Below are 20,452 nucleotides of genomic sequence, written 5' to 3'. Positions count from 1 at the left end.
GACTGAAGCTACTAAAGGCATTAGTGTTTCACAACTCTGGCTGCGAAAACTTTACACTTGAAGTCTTATTTCGCAAGCTGTTGATGCACCCTCGGTGGTACCTGCATTTGTTCATAAACATACTTCTTTTGTGCGGGTGCAGGCGTGCAGCTGGGAAATGATACTTTGTAATATACATTTCAAGTGGACAAGTTTACTATTTACAAATTAAGACTTTTAAGCATCCCAGCTGGCTCATGTATATATACGTTTTGTGGTGTACTGCCAAATTAATCCAGGTAACAATTGACCAGAATGACTCTCAACTTCAAAAAAGTCCAGTGACTTTTGTGCTTAACTAACACATGCAGTCCCTACAGTTAAAGGGACAAACCTGGAAATTTTGGAAGTTCAGACACCAATACTGCAACATATACCTTGCTTGAGCTACAAATGGCGAAGAAACTTAACATCTATAGTGATTTGTCGTACATATCGGGACGAAGTAGGTGAATTGAAATGAATCTAAATAAACTTAAATTGAACATCAGCAATAACCAAATAACTGAAATTTTTCGATTTGGATCTAATATTAGAGTTCCATATTACTGATACATCGGTGACAAAGTGAATATAGAGATGCCAATATCTTAAGCTTATGACCATCTTTTTTCATAGTTCAAATTCAAAAAATTCAAATTAATAACTAGATGAGAGTCTATAGCAAAGTCTTTGGCAAACTGCCATTTGTGCTATTCCCAATTGACGTTCATTGGAAGAGTGGGGGATTAATTAAGATGGTCTCCAGAAGTGAGACTATATTGCTTCCAAGTTCCAATTCATTGTCAGTCGTCACTAGAAGTGGAAGCCATTGACAGTCATCCCTCCATCAACGCAAATAGTCTGCCCTCTTATGTAAGAGGCTGCCGGAAGGCATAGAAATGCCACCAATGCAGACACCTCTTCAGGCTCTCTAGTACGTCCTAATGGGGTTCGAGAGATGACAGCCTCCAAAAACTTTTCGTTACTCAAAACCTGCATGTGAAGAATCGATACCGTGAATTAATTGGGTGAAAAGTATAGGTATGCGAAATCATTTATCTACTATATCTTACAGGTTCAACAAGAGGAGTTTTGATGAACCAAGGTGCAACACTGTTGATCCTAATCTTGTCTTTCGCCCATCACAAGCCAAGTTTTGGGCCAATTGATTCATTGCTCCTGAAATATAGTAGAGAAGAGATCGGCCATCACGTTTCACCTTCAATTTATGGTGTATAAAATTTGTGGAAATCAAAAGCGGACCTTTAGTTGCACCGTATATACTCCCAACCTTACCAAGTGATACCACACCAGCAGCAGAAGACACAGGAATGATGTTACCAGCTCCTGAAGCTTTCAGAAGAGGATGCATGTGCTAGTTGGCACAAGTGGTATGTGTAAGAATTTTTGGACTATATCCTAAGTTTACGTTCGGCACAACTTGTTATTATTTGCAGAATAAGTAATTAGAGAATCATTGAGAATCTAACTCCCAGAGACTTTATTTATGTGGATTCTAAATAAATAAAGTGTAGGAAATCTAATATATGACTTGGCTATTAAGTTAGCAAGTCAAAATGGATATGTATTAATAGAGATTTAATTGGAATATGATTATGTTTCTTTTATGGGAGGATACAGAATATACAAGGCTCTATATAAGGCTTAGGTCCCTGTGCTCTCTAATCATTGGTAATATAGTTTTCTTGCCCCATAATAGAATACCACATGAGAGAAGCGCATAACACTTAAGCTTGGATTGAGTGACCATTCAGGTTATGATTCATGATCCATTTATCAAATTACAATGAAGAATTGTATGTTTATATAATTGTATCTATATGCTTTTGTGAAGTAATCTAATATTTTTGTTTAAACATTGGATAAATTATTTACGGAATCTATTGATAGTTTGTGAGATTTGGGAAAGGGAACCTACCTGAAGTCCAATAAAATCGAACAGAACTATGGTTTTGGTACTCAATTGCAATTGCTTTGGTGGGGAATGATGGGAGCTGGCTTTTACTCTCTTTGGGACGCTAGAAATTCTATTCGTTTTGATGAGCGTCGCTTAACTGCTGATTACTCGATTCACTCTATCAAGCAGCAAATTCGAGAGGTTGATTCGTGGGGTTTTGGAATTATGTGTAACTCAGTAGATGAGCTTTGTATTTGTAGTGCTCTTGGAATCAACGGTAGAGCCTCAAGCACACATCAAATTCGTGAGGTAAATTGGCATGCTCCTTGTGCTTTTCAGTTAAAGGTTAATACAGATGGTGCTGCTCGTGGGACGCCAGGCCTCGCAGGCTTTGGAGGTATTTTCCGTGATCACTTGGGCCATTATTTATCCCGTTTTAATAGCATCAGGAAAAGGATGGACTTCTCTCTGGATTGAGTGTGATTCAGCGGTAGCAATTCACTTTCTTGCCAATAGAAATTGCTCAGTCCCTTGGCGTCTAAGTGTTGATTGGGTCAATTGTTGTACCATTCTCTCCTCTATGCAGATTCGTTTTTCACATATTTATCGAGAAGGGAATCAAGTGGCTGACTGCTTAGCTAACTATGGGGTGGATCATGAGGGGCATTATTGGGGGACTCTTGCCCTCCTTGTGCTTCAGCTGCCTTTGTTCACAATCTGCAAGGTTTACCGAATTTCCGTATTAGCTAAATTTTGATATGTGCTTGACAGATTTCATGCAAACGTGGTTTTTAATGCATGGTTGCTATATTTACATATACTTTATGCGTCTATAAGGCTCGACTTAATTGCGTTAGAATTAACCACACGGTTAGATAAGGACAGTATCGGTTGGTAATTGATATAATACAAATGATATAAATGGAATACTTAGGATATGATGTTTAGTTTCCTAATTGAAGAGTGATGAGACCTTGTTCATGAGCTCCTCTCGTTGGGAATTTGAGACCAAATCACAGACCGAACCTTTGTCTTCCATTGAGGCATTGACTCAACCGCTCATTTAGTTGGGCTTCATGCCGAGCACGAGTATGGACATCTGCACCTAGCGTCGCCAATTCCTCCACAATAGCATATCTAAAAATGAGATGAGGTAGTAAAACTATATTATATCTTTGATTTTTATTTGGTGTAAATTAAAACTGAACTAGATTTTTTCTAGTTTTCATTAGGATTTAACTAATTAAAACTAGAAAAAATTAACACAATTCAGGAAGGTATTTGACAGCTCGGTTGACAAGTTGGGCATGATGGTGCATAGACTTGAGGGGGAGTGTAGAATAGCTGTAAATCTGTATGTAATTAGGAGTTTATTTAATTAGGATATCCTGTAATTATGGAAAGATTGTTTCCTATTAGAGTTAGACTACTCCTTTGTACTTGTATATATACCCTCATTGTGGGATATGAATAAAATCATCAAATTAACCCTGAATTGAAATATTCTTTTCTACTGTCTTGTTGTTCTATTTTAGCCTCTATATATAGGCTACTCGTTGCATATTCTCCTTCCTATAGGCCACTCGTTGCAGATTCTCCTTCCTAATAGGAATGCAATACTATATTTTAGGCCACAGTTATTGGCTTTGAGTACAATCAAAACACTTATTAATTTTGATAACTATCATAGGCAGTAAGAGATTGCTTCTTGACGTAGCTAGATTATAGGCAAGGATTCAAATTTCGGTTTCCGTTTCTATTTCGGTACTTCAAATTTAAGGAAATTTCAGAGAATGAAGTCCTGAGTTACAAAAGTTGATTGATTATTAGAAATTGCAATGTTTTCATTATTTTATTACAAAAGAAAGGTCACAGAAGAATGATAGTGATGGGATATTTATCAAAGATAAGATATTCTCATGGGATTTTATTTATTTAAATAAACAAAGAAGATGCCTATGAATTGAGCTAGTAGTCCTTCGGGAACCATGGTCTCTTGTGAAATCCTAGCTTGAGAGGCATGTAAAAGATCTCGGGAGGCTTGCAATTGAGCTAGTAGTCCTTCAACGAATTCCTTACTAGGCTCATAAGCTTCTTCTTGTGGATATGCATCGGGTACAAATGTCTCTTGATACATGCCCATCTCGTACTCACACTCTTGCATAAAATCCGGGCACTCAAATCTCAAAGAACACTCAAAAGATGAATGCCACGGAGAATTACACAAAGCACAAGTTCCATTGCAAGAGGACATAGAACCCACCGCATAAGAATTCCACTCTTGATGACCTCCACCATAGAAGTTGTCTTGCTCATATCCCCTCGGGTCTTCCCATCCATAGCTCCATTGATCCATAGCTCAATGTGAGAAAAATATATGCCTATGAGTTTCCACAAGTGAGATTAGTAACCAAAAAAAATTAGAAAATATAAAATTAGAGAGTAAGCAAACAAAATAAACAACCAATTTTTTTTTTTTTTAATAACAAAGAAATAAAAATATGCTAAAGTGACCTAAAGAACCGATTTACCAATGGATTAAGGCTATTAAACCCTAATCCCCGGCAACGGCGCCATTGACTTGACTACACATTTACGCAAGCGTACGTATCATTGTCAAGATAGGGAAGTATAATGCCCAAAGTTTATCATACCACGGGGATTAGTGGCTAACCCACAATCCTTGGGTGATCGGAAATAAAGACACTTAGCAAACAAAGAAAAGAAAAAGAAAATAAATAAAAATGTTAATCTAAGGCACCAAGCCCTAACAATGCTCAGTTTTGGTTTTCACCAAAGCCTAATCAAAACTAAGAACCTAGTGGTGGATATGCACAAATGAGTGGAAGAGTTCAATATTTGGGAGTTGATTTCAACTTAACAAAAAGATAATGAATGTAAAGAAATAAAAATAAAAATGAAATGTAAACAATAAAAATGAGAATGTCGGGTGCTAGGGAGGTTCCTTCACCAAATCTCATGTGTCGGAAGCTAATCTAATGTAGATGCATATTTTCTATTTTGGCGGTAGTCGTATCCAAGGCGGTTCAAGGCTCAAGGCTCAAGGACCTAAATTCTCTTTCATGGTATTCCTACTCCGGTTCAAGGGCCGTAGGAACTCACTTGGCATGAATTAGAGCCGGTTCAAGGGTCACTAATTCACATCAAGAGGCGTAGAGATCGAGGAATTAGACTACTAAGCGACCCGCCCGCGCAATCACGCAACGGGTTTAAATCACCATACTCATAACCCCTCGAATACGAAATTGAAGGTTTCTAGCTTAGGAATTAGAGGGGTCAAGCCTCTAACTTCATCCTAGACGTGCTCAAAATACACACCCTAGAGTTGACTAGGCTCCTAGACATGCATTTTAACCCAACAAAAATAGATATAAGCATCCAACATATAAAAATTACATCATTACATTAAATTAAACATCTTTTACACAAAATTTGGGTTAGGGACACAACCCTAACCCCTAACAAGAAAATTACTCACAACCCATCAACAAACCGACAACAAAATTCATCAAATTACAATAAATTAAGAGAGTATAGAGTTGAGAAAAGAGAGAGAAACCAACACTAGTCACAACAACACTAGAGAGTGAGCATGACTAGCTTGGAATTATACTTTCTCTATACCTAACCCAAATCCTTGGACAAGATGATGAAAATTGGTTAGGTGTGAGGTTGTGGTCTTGGTGGGTATATGAGAAGAGAAAGAAATAGTGGTGGTTTGTTGTGGGAAGAAGGGATGGAACTGATGGGAAAGGGCAAAGCCCTTCCCCTTTGCGTTTCGGCGCTTTCTGTGTCTCTAGGGTTCTCCCCCAATGTGAGTGAGGGTTCCAATATATATAGCTGCAAGGAGACTGATTAATTGGAAACGTGGTCGTTTTGAATGGGTATGAGATAGGTGGCTGGCTGTTGATGCGCGAGAGAAGGAGAGGATTTTGTCTTTGGCGTGTAGTGAGGCAAAAACACGCTGCAAGCCTGCAATGCTTCCTAACTTAATTAAGCCACCATGCCTAATTATACTGCTGCCATGTGTCAACAATGATTTTAGACCCTTCCAATTAAGGTAACGTGCAGCACATGATTGGCCTTAATTAACCATTGGTTAATTAAAACTAATGGTTAATTAAGGTTGTAATTTTCCTTTTCTTCAATTTATTTCTTTTCCCCAATTTTCTTCCGCATTTCTTGACCGTGTCGACTAGTGCTTGACCGATGCTCTACTATTTTGTCCTTTTGTCGGAATACCTCAATTTGCTTCATTTTCGCGTCATTTTCCCACGATTTCAGTAACTCTGCTTATTTTCTACAAAATAAATAAAAGTGAATTAATTACCTAATAATTGACATGAGAATTAGCTTATTTATAGTGTTTTAGATATAATTATATGCATATAAATGCGTATAATCAATATACTAAGGTTTTAGGCCTTTGGGCCTTGAATTCAATATGATAGTATATCATTTTAGAATAAAGTTATAACTGGAGATTTAGAACTTACTTATAACAAACCAGACAAATAAATATATATTTATTATGTGTGTGTGTGTGTGTGTGTGTAATTCTCTTATATTTCAAACATACCGGTTGGTTCAAGTTCCGCGGTTTAAGTACAAGAGAAACCAAACCAACCCAGTTCATAAATGGTTTGGTTCAATAGTGAACCAATTTTCAATTTTTAAAGTTAAAAAACCTTAACCAAACCATATTTGTTGGTCGGTTTTGGCCGGTTTGGCCGGTTTGTACCATGTTTTGTACACCCCTATACAACGCATCAGATACCCACTAATGTGGATCCCATTATCCAGTCATTCTCATTTAAGAGACTGAAAGATTAAGTGGATATTAGCCACATGTATTGAATTAGGCAAAAAGAGTCAAATTAACCCCCAACTTTTTCCATTTTTGTCAATTTTTACTCCTTGACTTTTCAATTTTGATCACTTGCACCCTCCCTCTTTCATTTTCTGCCAATTTACCCTCTCTAGTCAATTTGAGGTCAAGTTTTCTGTAATTTCATCCAAATTTGTAGTCAAATTCAACTCACATGCATGCATGCTACATACATCAATGCATTTTGATGTTAATTTTTTTATTCCTAATAAGTTACCTAGACATGTTTCTAAATATTTTATCAATGATGTAAAAGTACAAAAGTTAACGTATTATGGTGTAAATTTTGAAAATAATTTCATCATATGTTAATTGAGTTTTATTATAAATTTGGATGAAATTACAAAAAAATTAATGAGAAATTGATAGTAAGGGGTAAATCAGTAAGAACTGAAAATGTTATGGTGCAACATATAAAAATTAAAAAGTCAGGGCTATAGCCCACCCCAAATTATTCTACTGTTATATAAAAAAGACATGCATTGATAGCGACTTTGATTCAGTTGGCAAACCAGCTGAGTCTTTTTCCTCCCTATTTATGGTTCGAATCTTCTTAGAAGCGAACTTGGTTCTTTTTATCCTTTTACCCCATTTTCTTCTTTCTTTATTCTTTGGAACAAAACTACAAACCACACACTTCACCATCCTTTCTTCTTTGGTTAAGTTACACTACCTTCATTGTCTGTTTTTTTTCTTCTTCCCATTTTCTTCACCTTCCTTCTTTGGTTACAATATTTTCTTTCATTGTTTTGCCAATTTTTCACTTTTTTTGCTAATGTTTCTTTAAAAAGAAATTCTAAAATATTTTGTTATATAATTCTACACTTCCGTTAGTGTTTCTTTAAAAGAAATTTTCCATTTAAAAAAGAAAATTATATTTTTTCTTATTTGATTTTCAATGCCTCTTTTGAAAGTATTGTTCTAATTTATATCTTGGAATCCGCTACTGCATTGAGTATGAGCCAATGGTAAGTTTTATGTTGATTTCTTCATTTTCATTTTCACAATTCAACAAAGATTTTTTTTTTTTGTTTGGATTTTTGGTCAGCACCGTCAAGTTTCTGCACAACAATAGAGCTTATACCCATTTCCAATATAATGTGATCAACTCCTAAGCTCCTGATGGATTTTCGATAATTAGACACGGATAATGCATTCGAGAAGTCTAGGAATGATCGTAATTAACAAAAAGGATCAGGGACTAGACTCACATTTGCCCCAAAATAATCCAACCATCCCTTCACATTTATTTTTTTCATTTTTTAAAATATGGAAACGTCCCGAAAGAATTAAAATGGGTGATTAATTGAGTCAAACTAGCATTGTTTTATTTCATAGCTGATGATGTATTTTGTAAACACTATTGATGAAAATAGTTATTACTTGCCCAAAAAAATTAACAATACTTATTATTTTCTGTATCCTCTTTTGGTAGATGAGAGGCAAAAGGCCACACCAAAAAAAAAAATTTAATAAAATAAAATTGAAAACACTGCACATTTATTGGTTTTTTTTTTCTCTCTCTCTCTCTCTTTTTTTTTTTTTTTTCTGTCGGTTAAAGTGCTTGTTTTCTTCTCTCTTTTTTTTGTCGGTTAAAGTGCTTGTAGACTCAGGCGTGGGGCTGAGCCTCCCAGCTAGGCTGGGTTCCAAAAAAAAAAAAAAAAGTGCTTGTAGACTCCGGTATTTGACAAAAATTTTAAATAAAATGTTAAAAGGGTTATTATCACAAATGGTACCTGAACTTATCCTCTATTTTATCGATGGTACCTGAACTTCAATTTTGGTCACAACCAGTACCTGAACTTTTCGATTTCATTTTAAATGGTACCTAAGGCCACCTTTGGTCACTATTCCGGCCAAAAAAGCCAAATCTAAGAAAACAGAAAACAAAAAAACAAGTTCAAGACAAGTCTATTACCAAAAAATCATCACTATATATGATTGCAACTCTCGAAATCATCAAAAATCATCACTATGATGGCCTCCCATGCCGTTTTTAGTCTGAATAGTGACCGGAGGTGGCTCTAGGTACCATTTAAAATGAAATCGAAAAGTTCGGGTACTGGTTGTGATCAAAATTAAAGTTCAGGTACCATCGATAAGATTGATGTATAGTTCAGGTACCATTTGTGATAATAACCCATATTAAAAAAAAAAAAAAACCCATGTTTTTAAGCTGTCCCTAAATCAACTTGGTGAAAAAGGGATCTAGGATTGGGAATATAGGTTTTAAATAATAATAATAATAATAATAATAATAATAATAATAATAATAATAAAAACAAATGAATGAACAATCTGAAGGTGGGGAAGCAAATCAACATTTGAATCACAAAGCAGAGCTCTTCCTACGTGAAGGTAAGACAATACAGATGGAATTGAGCAGACGAGGGAAGGAAAGAAGGAATAGATGGGAGGTGAGTCCCAGCAAGCAGATATTTAATGGGCTAATAGGAGCGCGCCATTCAGTTTCAACTGCTGCCCTTGATAGAAAAGGTAAATGTTGTCCATGATCAAAAGATACAGAACTAAAGCAGAGCCAAACCGGACTATGTGTTCGCAAGTCAAGAGGTGCACAAGGTCCTTGAAATCAATCAATGGCGTCCATGGGTACCTGCTTCACTCTTCCACCAAACCCTTGTCATCATCTCCTTTTCAAAGCTTCACTCTTACCTAATCGTTCCCAAACCCTCCCCATTATCCAAGCCCCCCTTTTCCCGTCCCTTGCCTCCAAGTTTCAACAATCTACGGTTTCTGCGCCGGTTGTGAGAGCCAGCATTGCCGCTGCCGCCACCGGGGTCAGGCCCAGCGGGGCCGTCGAGAGCGATAAGTTACCTTCCGATGTGAGAAAGAGAGCAATGGAAGTTGTGGACGCTTGTGGAAGAAGAGTGACTGTTGATGACGTGGCCGGCAGAGCAGGGCTTAAGCTCCAGGAGGCTCAGAACGCTTTGCAAGCTCTCGCTTCTGACACTCAGGGCTTCTTGGAGGTACCGATTTCTATACTACTACGCATTAATGTTAATGGAAATCATGAAGTTTGTTAGCAATTTATGTTTTCTGAAGAAATTGAATGGAAAATGTAGTAGCTCTTGTTTAGATTATTTTACAGATTGTATTAGTGAAATGGTACAATGCTTATGGTGTGGATAGGTATCCGATGAAGGTGATGTACTCTATGTTTTCCCCAGAGATTATAGAGCAAAACTTGTAGGGAAATCGTTCATAATGAGAGTTGAGCCGCTGCTTGAGAAGGCAAAGGTAGTAATGTTTATGGGATTTGAAAATTTCTTCATTGTGGTTTTAGGTTATGTAAGAAATTGGCACTCATATGATGGTTTTAGGTTTCATTTGGAACTGCTCTGATTGCTTCCATTATTCTTGTTTTTACTGCAATTCTTGTTGCCCTTCTTGCCCTTAAAGGAAGGTATTTTTTTAGGATACTGTTTTGAATTGAATTTGAATACTTCTATACTACTAGGACTGTTAATAATATTGGTTGGTTAAAGGAACAGTGAAGATAGTGATGACGGCAAGAGCTCTTCAACTTCTTTTGACACTAGTTTCAGTTTTTCTTCGTGTCAGGATGAAGTGTTTTGGTAACACCTACTATACTTGTTTCTTAAGTGCTGTGGAAGTGTTGCAGGTCGAGTTATTTTAGTTGTTGAGAAGACTTTCTGATACCTGCTTTATTGTTTATGTCATTGAGGTACTGGGATCCCAATTACTATAGGAAGCGACGAGGAAAACCACAAACAGATGATGGGGAGTTGAAATTTGGTGAATCTGTATGTAATTAGCTGAATTGTCATTATTTTTAATCATTCGAGTTTTGTTGAAAGGTGGAATTGACTGTATGTATGTTTCTTTTAGTTTTTCTCGTTTGTATTTGGCGATGGTGATCCAAATCAAGGAATTGAAGAAAAGAGATGGAAGATGGTAATGATCAAGTACTAAGTTTATTGGTTTGATGCTTTCAACAATTTATTTCTGCTCTTTCTTTCTCTAAAAAAAAAAAAAAATTTTATTTTTATTGGTTCTATATATATACACCTTTTATGCAGTTAGACTTCTCCCTTTGAGAACTTATGTACACTAGCAATTTAATGGTATTTGTACCTCTCTCCCCCCCCCCCCTCCTTTCAATCTATATGTGCACACCACCTTATGATATGCATTTGTGCAATAGAGTCAATATCCTTAATGCAGAGAACTTTTTAAACTGATTTGCAACATAAATGATTTTGAAATTCCTTAATATATGTTGAAAGATACTTAAATCAAAGAGTTTACAACTTGTTCGGTGTCTAATATCTTTTACATTTTATCATCCCTTTAAGCATAATATTACTTGGTAAAAGTATTTTCGTTTTTGTCTATTTATTTCAAGACAAAAAGCAAAGAGAGTAGTGGAACTGTGATGTGAATTGGGAGAGGAATTAAAGAACACTAATGCATTTGATAGAAGCTTTTCATATGTAATCATAACATCAGAATCACACTGGCTCTGTGCATGTAACTTACTATGATTACTTCTTAAACTTTTGTTGCTGCCCTAAAGATAGGTATATATTATAGGATGTGATATTTAAGATTTCAAGGATCTCGACAAATACTGAAGGAAATTGAGGACCTCACTCAGAAACTGTCATCCACATATTATAAAGTTGAAACTTTTTGTTGGAATGGTTTTGTATGTGAGACTGTTTATTTTATCTTTATAATTTGATAACCAATATCATCTTGGACCTGTTATCACTGAATGTGATTAAAAATAAGGGGAAATATCACAAATGGTCACTGAGTTATGACTTATTCGACACTTAACTCACTGTATTTTCAAAAATATCACTTAACTCACTCAATTTTACATCCGTCTTTCACTTAACTCACTACCGTTAATTTTACCATTAGAAGCAGTTAAAATTGAGGGTATATTTGTCAAAACACTTAAAAATCATTTTTAACTTAAAAAAATTAATTTATTGGACTTTTTTCCATTTTTTTTTTAAATTTCTAATTAAAAATAATTTTTTTAACTTAAATATAATTTGAAAAAAATTTGTCTTTTTAAAAAAAGAAAAAGTTAGAAATGCATTTTTTTAGTGTTTAGACAAATGTACCCTAAATTTACATTTATTAGACTTTTTTCAATTTTTTAAATTTCTGAGATTTCTAATAAAAAAATGATTTTTTTAACTTAAATATAATTTGAAAAAAAAATTGTCTTTTTTTTAAAAAAGAAGAAGTTAGAAATGCATTTTTTTAGTGTTTAGACAAATATACCCTCAATTTACATTTATTAGACTTTTTTTCACTTTTTTAAATTTCTGAGATTTCTAATAAAAAATGATTTTTTAAACTGAAATATAATTTGAAAAAAAAATTGTCTTTTAAAAAAAAAAAAGGTTAGAAATGCATTTTTTTAGTGTTTAGACAAATATACCCTCAATTTTAATAGCTTTTAACGGTAGAATTAACGACAGTGAGTTAAGTGAAAGATAAATGTAAAACTGAGTGAGTTAAGTAATATTGTTGAAAATACAGTGAGTTAAGTGTCGAATAAGTCATAACTCAGTAACCATTGGTGATGTTTTCCCTAAAAATAATGATAAATATTAGATCTTAAAAATAATGGAATAACACAGTCACTAATTGAACTTCACATGCAGATTGGGCACTACATATCCTCTAATGGTGGTGTTGTTGCAGCTGAAGAGCTTGCTCCATATCTTGATATAGAAACTTCAGTGGAAACTCCGGTCAGTGTAGTTATGATGGCCAAAATTTGTCTTCAAATTCCCAATCTTTTACGCGAAAAAGTTTTGCTCTTGTGTTTGGAGTGTCGTTATTAGTTCCTGCTGAGATTTATTTTATAAGAGTAAGCAGTTGTACACGTTAGTTAGTTGAACACCTCTAGCTTAGGCAAATATTCCGATCCATACCTCCCCCCTCCCCGGGGTCCCCCGAAAAAAGAATATTTGAAAGGTTCAGCATGCCTTATAATTCATGATGCTCTAGAGTTTCAAAGTTTTATTGAAGTTTCCAGTCTGGAAATCTAATAATTCACATAAGTCCTCATGAAAAGTAACTGGAATCTCTCCTGTACATGGCATGACCTTGCTGCAATTAGAAAATAATGAATAAAAACTTTCCTAACATAAATGGAGCTCACAGATTATATTGTGTTGGTTGGCATCATATTCAGCATTTCAATCAGATCAGTTTTGTCCAAGTTCATTTCTGCTGTGAACTTTTTGTCCACAGCTCCTGTACTTCTTTAATTTTAATGGAAAAAAGAAAAGAAAATAATAATCATATCAAAGTTCAAACACTTCATGTGTTTGGAAAATTTGACTTCTCTTTTTTTCTTTAGGTAAGTCTTTACTTTTTATTCCTTATTCTGCCGCTTAATGTCTTTTTACTCTGTAAATTTCAGACTGATGAAGCATACATCTTACCTGTTCTTTCACGGTATGAGGGTCAGCCTTTGATAGATGAAGAGGTATGTTTAACTTATTTGATTCAAATCAATGACCTCTATTTTGTTTCTGCATATACATGCTGACATAAAGAAGGGTTGGAAAAATAAATTTCTGTTTTGGACTGTGATGTCCTTGCAATTTATGATATCATCACATTAGTTAGTAGTGTTTGTTGCACAGTGTTGATACTATTAACTCCTGGGTTTCAAGCCATTCTGCTTCATGCAATCCCACCCATGCCTTTTCCAATTATTCCGTGAGTTTCATTGGCAATTGAATTTAACAATTAAGTTTTCTCTTTGCAGTAAAACTAGCAATGCAGAGAGAGCAATGGTCGTGGGACTTGGTGGACTTAATTTATTTGGGGTTATCATTCTGAGAAGCTTGTTAAAGTATGTTTGACTTGAACTTTGTTATTGCTTACTTGTGTTTGCTCTATTGTTTTCTGATCTCACCACTGCATTCTCATTCGAAGGGATCCTACAGTTGCCCAAGTTGGTTTTATCAAGTTTATTATAAGCATATTTCCTCTACTTCAGGTATAATTTAATTTCAATTAAATAGAAATTTCCTACTAGCTTATAGTTCAGTATGTGTATATTTCTGTGAAATAGTTGAGCTAGAAAATATTACAACTGAGAATTTTGCAAGAATATCCAATTATCTTCTGTTGTTGTGAAAGTGGCAGAATTTGCCCAACTGGCTACTTTCATATAATCATCCTATCAACTTGGTCTCTGGCAGTACAGGTGTACAGCTATATTCTAACTTTTTCATTGGCATGTTGTATAGCGGCCTCTCAGAAATTCATGTGTGTCAAGTTTCTGATGTGGTTTCTTCTTTGCTATCACCTTCAAAACGTAAAAACTGATTTGTATGCTTGCTCTCTTCATACGGTAACAAACAACTGGGCTTGATTGATGTCTGGTGATGAGTGGCTAAGAACATGTAATTCCGCACGTGTGCATCTTTGTTGTTGACTTGTATAGAAATCAAATCTATGATTTTCTAATGTATTTTTACCATTTAACTGCTAAAGATTTTAAAACTTACTCCTACGATGCTTGATCTTTTAGTTAACAGATAAAAGACTTTTAGTTTATAATCTGCTCAACTATCTCTTAGTAGTTGCAAAGACTGAACTTCACTTAATGATTAGATGTTCATTATTATTTCAATAGACTATTGAGTTTGATTTATCTCTTCGAGAAACTATTTTGCAGATTTATGCTGTTTCCTTCTTTGTAATTCCTCTGTTCCGGTGGTGTGTCTTGCTCAAGAAAAATGCTGACATAGAAAAAAGAAACCAAGCCAGACGGCAGTTTGCTCGAGACATTGAATTGCCTGATCTCTCACTAAGACAAAAGGTAGCCCCTTGAAATTTTGCATCCCTTTTGCAGTTAAACATTTATTGCTCTCTGCTATGTTTTCAAGTGTTGCATTATTTTAAGTTTGGATAATTATGATTCCTAGCTAATTGCCCTTTACTGTTTTTTCTATTAATTTAAGTTGTGTGTGTGGACTCTCTCTCTCTCTCTCTCTCGCTCTCTCTCTCTCTCTCTCTCTCTCTCTCTCTCTCTTCCCCTTCAGCCATTAAAACATACTAAAATTACTAATTGATCTGATAAACTACTTCTATGACCTGTTCTGGCTGAAACTAATATACGTAGTTGAAACAAAGATAACCTTGTGACTTCTCCCATAAAGTTGACCTAGGGAATTAGGTACTCCTGGCAATATAGGATCATATAGTTATTACTTCATGGGTACTGCTCCCGTGAAGTTGTCCTAGGAAGCTCAAGTTATTACATAACCCATTCAAGTCATTGTGCCTTTGTCTACATTTTCTATTGGCCTCATTAAGACACAACTGATACCCAGACTTAATGATTGACTTATTTCTTTACTGATGAATAAACATTTGCTTTATTACATGCATGATTCTATTCAGCTACTCAGTGCTCGGAACATGGCCCAAAGAACTGTCATAGGGCAGGACAGAATTGTTTATAGCTCTCGCAAGGATTTGGTTGAGCAAGAGTTGGATAGAACAGATAGACAAGTCAGATGAAAAAAAGGCTACCCTTACTTGGTAAGATCTCATTTTTCCTGTCTAATGCAACATGTTTCTATTCGAAAATTGTCTAAAGTAAATGCTTACATGGTTCAGGATTTAAGAGCATAAGGATTAATGACTAAGCTAGGATCGGAATTTCTTGTAGTGCTTTTTTCAATATACTGATAGCGGACTATATATATCACTAGTTTTGTTTCAGTGACTGAAGCTACTAAAGATATTAGTGTTTCACAACTCTGCCAGCAGCGAAACCTTTACACTTGAAGTCTTATTACGCAATCTGTTGATGCACCCTTTGGGGTACCTGCATTTTTTCAAAAGTGTACTTCTTTTGTGGGGTGCAGCTGGGAAATGATACCTTGTAATATAGCTTTCAGGTGGACAAGCTAACTATTTACAGAGACTTTTAAGCATCACAAGCTCATGTATGTATATGTTTTGTGGTGCTGCCATAATTAATCCAGGTAACAGTTGACCAAAATGTCTCTCAACTTTTAAAAAGTCCTGTGACTTTTGTGCTTAACTAACATATGCAGTCCCTATAGTTAGAGGGCCAAACTGAAAATTTTGGAAGATCGGAGACCAATACTGCAACACATACGCTTGAGCTACAAGTGACGAAGAAACTTATCACCTATAGTGATATGTTGTCCATATTGGGACAAAGGAGGTGAATTGAAATGAATATAAATAAACTTAATTTCTAGATAAGCAATAACCAAATAACTGATAGTGTTCTTCACCGACAAATATGAAATTGTCGTTATGAATGTAATGCTATAGTTCTATATTGCTGATACACCGGTGGCAAAGTGAATATATCTGTACATTAGGATACCACGACCATCTTTTTTCATAGTTTAAATTCAAAAAATTCGAAGTAACTAGATGAGAATCTATAGCAAAGTCTTTCAAAGAATGGGAGGCTTGACTCCTAGGGTTTTTCATATAGCAAGTTGAGTGGCGGCGGTGTAGAAATGTCTTTTGAAGTTTTAAGTGAGGTTGCGGCAAGGGCATCTGCCTGTGCCGGTGGTTTGTTGTGAACACAGCAATCAGCTTTCTTGTCTCTGGTATCACCGATCTTATCCATCGGAGGGTGCTCAAGATGGGTTGATCGATGCACGCGTTTGATGAGACCAGGACAAACAAGATTGGCAGGATGGCGGAAGCATGGCCAGGCGCATCAGACAATTGGTTTCTATCGGACTACCTTGTGGTCGATGTGAGAAGGGTATGATCGACTCTTCCGATTCCTCCAGGGCAGTAACGGTAGTGCTTTCAGGCTTCCAATTCTGTTTCCCTTAACTTGATATCCTAGCTTAATTAATACGCCAAACTGCAAGAAAGCATGTTTTTCAAGGTAATTAGGAGCCGATGTTAATGGCTAGCTGAAGATATTAGTTTGCCAAATAATTAGCCGGTTGCCGTGTCAAAGGGAAACAGTAGTGGTGGTAGAGAAAGGGTTTGAAATAAGAACTTAAAAGTAGGGTGGAGATTTATATAGGGCATATTTTCAGTCAAAGTTTCTTCTCTTTTGGTCAATATTCAAAGCTTGAAGATTTGATTCCTGAATCAAAGATTGGAAAGAGTACACTTCTGTCAGTCACTGCTGCAATGGGTTGATCATTGGGCGGACCTACCAATATAAATGTGATAATCTTTTGTTAAATTGGAGGAAATCGAACCACAATTTAACTTCATTAATATTTTAACTCAACTTTCCGCTATCTCCAAAACGTTGTGCAGTGATGGGTTACTTTTCTATTTCAAAATTTACTTCACTATGAGATTTGTAATTTGTCGACCGTCCAATATTTTATTTTATACATACGAAACAGATATTTTGTCATAAAAAAAAATAAAAAATAAAAACAGATTTTTTGTATTCTATTCTCACAAAAAAAATAATACAGATATTCTATAATGTTTTAGTTTCTTCGAATATATATAATTAGTATGGCGCACATGTCCCGTTACAAAACCCATTTTCTCCCGATAAAAGCCCACCGCATTGTAAGTCCAGCTGTCTACGTGCCTTGGTTTCCAAGGAGAACACGACCTTTCTTAAACCTCTCGGCGTGTATATACGAAACCCTAACCCCTTCTTCCCCCAAGTTGCATCTTAAAAAGAATATCGATCGTGCTCCATCTTCTGGAATCTTGTAAGCTTTATACTAATTTCGTCAGAATTATATTTATTAAATGTGAATGTGTAAACCTTCCTGTGTTTGTGGAAATATCCTCTTTTCCAGTTAAGTGCTTGATTCTCTTCACAAAATAATTTACTTGAATTTCGATACTGAAGAATTAGAGGTTCCAATCCTTGATACAATGATACACAGCACATGACATTGTTTTGTTGTTGAATGCTTTTTTCTTCTTATTTGATATGTCAGATCCTAAGAAAACCATCCAATCCAATTCCTGTTTGATAAAGAAGAAGAAGATGGATCAGTTGGACAAATTAAGCAACCTACCAACTGGTGTTACACACCAGATTTTGTCATACTTACCTATCAAGCAGGCAGTGAGGACAAGTATTTTATCAAGTGACTGGAGGTACAAATGGGCTCAGCTTCCATGTCTTGTGTTTGATGATAGAACTCATAGAAGTGGATATCCAATTGCAAAGGTTGTGGATCATGTGCTGTTACTTCATAGTGGCCGCATTGACACTTTCAAGCTTTCTACTTTTAACTATCCAGCCGCTAGGGATATAGATAAATGGATTTCTCATCTATCAAGAAGCAATGTCAAAGTGTTCGTACTGAAAGTATGGGAGCTGCTGCCTCGATACAATGTGTTTTCCTGCTTCTTTTCTTTTAAAGATTTGACTCATTTAGAGTTATGCAATTGTTTGCTTAAACCTCCAACGACATTCAAAGGCTTCAGGATGTTGAAGAGCCTTCATCTTCAAGAAGTTATTGTGTCCGGACATGTGTTGGGAAAACTAATAGCTTGCTGTCCTCAGCTTGAGAGAATAATTCTATGTGACTTAAAGGGAATCACTGATGTCACTATTGATGCACCAAGTATCCGGTTCCTTAGAGTTCGAGGCAGTTTTGAGGATGTTCTACTAGCAAATACCTTAAATCTTGTTGATGTTTCAATTGACTGGAAACAAGTTTCTACAATCAGTTCTAGCAAATTGCTCAGGTATTTTTTTGAACTGCCTCGTATTGAAAGGCTCACACTTAAGGATGGCTTTTTAGAGGTAATGAATTTCCTATTTTTCTGTAATGATTGTATTTAAACTCATTATTGATATTCTTGTTTTATGAATCATTATTCATATTCTTGTTTTATGTATCCTCTTTGCTCTAGTATGCTGTTGGTTCCTTGACCAAGAATCTGCTGCCTACACCATGTCTATGTCTGAAGTTTCTTTCTATAAGAATATGCTTGAATAATTTGGATGAGATTTCAACTGCTATCCACCTTATGAGAAGCGCACCTGCTCTACAAGAACTAGACATTTTGGTGAGTTATTTGAATCATGCAACTACTACCCTGTCACTGATCGAATTAAAATTTTCAACTTTCTTTACTTTAAAAGTTCGAGATTAATCTAATGCCATTGACGACCTTAATTTGTTACTTTGTGTAGGTTCGAAAAGGAGAGGAGACTAATGATGGAAAAGCAACCTATTGTTTAATTGACAAACAGAATTGGGAATTCACCCAACTGCAACGAATGAAAGTAACCGGCTTCTCTGGTGTCAAAGCAGAAGTAGACTTCATTGAATTTCTGTTATTAACCTCACCTGGTCTTCAAGAACTAGAAATTTCAGTAAGTTTTTATTCTAGTGGAGTATGCAGTATCTGTTGAAATCTTGAAATTAAAGAAACAAAACGAACTCAACTATAACAAATTGTAGTTTAAAAAATGAATTAAGAAATTTTAGATTCTGACTTATTGACCTTGTATGTGTAGTTTTGTCAAGATGTGAAAAAAGTGGACTTTTCTTGGTTAGATGACAACCAGAAGACTTGTGCATTCACACAACTGCTAGTTGTGAAAGTAACTGGCTTCTCTGGTGTCAGAGCCGAAGTAGATTTCATTAGATTTCTGCTTTCAAGCACTTCTAAAGTGATTCTTCAACCTGCTTCTGTCAAAGTTTATTGGGATGTATTTAAATTATTGCCGGTGTTCAGACGCGACTCATTACATGCAGATTTAAAGCTCTTGGGCCCATCAATTCATGTACAGGATTCTGATGACTCATCCTTCTGTCTCCGACTCTGATATGGATTACTGATGAACAATTCCTGATTGCTACTGAAGATTCTTGTTTTGGACTTTTGGTACATGTAGGTCTTCATTTTTTGAGAAATTTGCCAAAAAAATTTCTAGTTTGCTTCGTAAATGCCTGAGATATGGTTTTGTAATGCAAAAAATATGTGCTTCATTCATGTCATATTAGTAATGGTTTTGTATACGTACATATTATTTGTTCGATCATGCATGCTTTATGGCATTGCTATTAGGATTTTGAAACTTTGTGCAAGTCTGGGGAGACTGTACGTCTGTCAAAGTGGATCTGAGGGAGATGCTTGAAATATCATCCAAGCATTGTCGCGAGGAGGCACAGGGGGGTATATGGAGGAGGCTCGCTCAAGTTTCTCAGATTTGCAGCAGCCATTTCGTACATATGCCCCAAGAGTTAATGATGTTGCACACTCCATTAGGCACTACTTATGGAGGAGTGAGCAGATTTGGAATGAATCCAGTCCGTTGTGGCTGGAAGGTGTTGTAGAGAGGCAGACATGCATGCTGATGTTTCCAGGAGGAAAGTTCTCACACAAGTGAGGTTCTTGTTAGTGGGTATGGTTATTACTTGACCAAAACAACATTTCGCCTATGCTCTTTTGATAGATTGGGGCCAAAAGGCCAAAAACGAAAACACAATTTGAAAACTAGGGTTACACAAGTTATCAACGATCACCGAACCAAGAGGTTGCTCCATGAATCTAGTTTCGATTTCAGAATAAACTTAAAATATAGTCAATCATGTTCACTGCTCTATAAATATTGTGGTTCATTT

At 35.7% G+C, this 20,452-nt stretch overlaps 2 protein-coding genes and 1 pseudogene across 2 annotated transcripts; 2 read left to right on the top strand and 1 right to left on the bottom strand.

The window, feature by feature from the left end:
- Nucleotides 1-834: 834 nt before the first annotated feature.
- LOC112194256 lies at nucleotides 835-4,295 on the bottom strand (annotated as a pseudogene).
- A 4,853-nt stretch (nucleotides 4,296-9,148) lies between these two features.
- Nucleotides 9,149-15,853, top strand: LOC112194255 (uncharacterized protein At5g03900, chloroplastic). Its single transcript, XM_040516988.1, has 12 exons — nucleotides 9,149-9,835; nucleotides 9,999-10,207; nucleotides 10,355-10,444; nucleotides 10,555-10,633; nucleotides 10,719-10,784; nucleotides 12,518-12,607; nucleotides 13,285-13,350; nucleotides 13,622-13,722; nucleotides 13,806-13,869; nucleotides 14,554-14,697; nucleotides 15,282-15,422; nucleotides 15,596-15,853. The coding sequence occupies exons 1-11, from the start codon at nucleotides 9,446-9,448 to the stop codon at nucleotides 15,399-15,401; spliced, it is 1,419 nt and encodes a 472-aa protein (XP_040372922.1). The 5' UTR covers nucleotides 9,149-9,445; the 3' UTR covers nucleotides 15,402-15,422; nucleotides 15,596-15,853.
- A 1,943-nt stretch (nucleotides 15,854-17,796) lies between these two features.
- On the top strand, nucleotides 17,797-19,653 carry LOC112194254 (F-box/FBD/LRR-repeat protein At1g13570). The gene is made up of 4 exons (XM_024334502.1): nucleotides 17,797-18,621; nucleotides 18,732-18,887; nucleotides 19,015-19,197; nucleotides 19,342-19,653. The coding sequence occupies exons 1-4, from the start codon at nucleotides 17,797-17,799 to the stop codon at nucleotides 19,651-19,653; spliced, it is 1,476 nt and encodes a 491-aa protein (XP_024190270.1).
- Nucleotides 19,654-20,452: the final 799 nt, after the last annotated feature.

Source organism: Rosa chinensis, chromosome 3 (genome assembly GCF_002994745.2).
Source record: "Rosa chinensis cultivar Old Blush chromosome 3, RchiOBHm-V2, whole genome shotgun sequence".
Taxonomy (NCBI): domain Eukaryota; kingdom Viridiplantae; phylum Streptophyta; class Magnoliopsida; order Rosales; family Rosaceae; genus Rosa; species Rosa chinensis.
This window is presented reverse-complemented; position numbering and strand designations above follow the sequence as displayed.

Excerpts from the sequence above, each read along its gene's own strand:
- LOC112194255 (XM_040516988.1), top strand. The coding sequence starts at position 9,446 with ATGGCGTCCATGGGTACCTGCTTCACTCTTCCACCAAACCCTTGTCAT. Across the intron at positions 10,208-10,354 it reads AGGTTTCATTTGGAACTGCT|GAACAGTGAAGATAGTGATG; the intron begins CTGATTGCTTCC and ends GGTTGGTTAAAG. Across the intron at positions 10,445-10,554 it reads TGTCAGGATGAAGTGTTTTG|GTACTGGGATCCCAATTACT; the intron begins GTAACACCTACT and ends TATGTCATTGAG.
- LOC112194254 (XM_024334502.1), top strand. The coding sequence starts at position 17,797 with ATGTCAGATCCTAAGAAAACCATCCAATCCAATTCCTGTTTGATAAAG. Across the intron at positions 18,622-18,731 it reads TTAAGGATGGCTTTTTAGAG|TATGCTGTTGGTTCCTTGAC; the intron begins GTAATGAATTTC and ends TCTTTGCTCTAG. Across the intron at positions 19,198-19,341 it reads TTCAAGAACTAGAAATTTCA|TTTTGTCAAGATGTGAAAAA; the intron begins GTAAGTTTTTAT and ends TTGTATGTGTAG.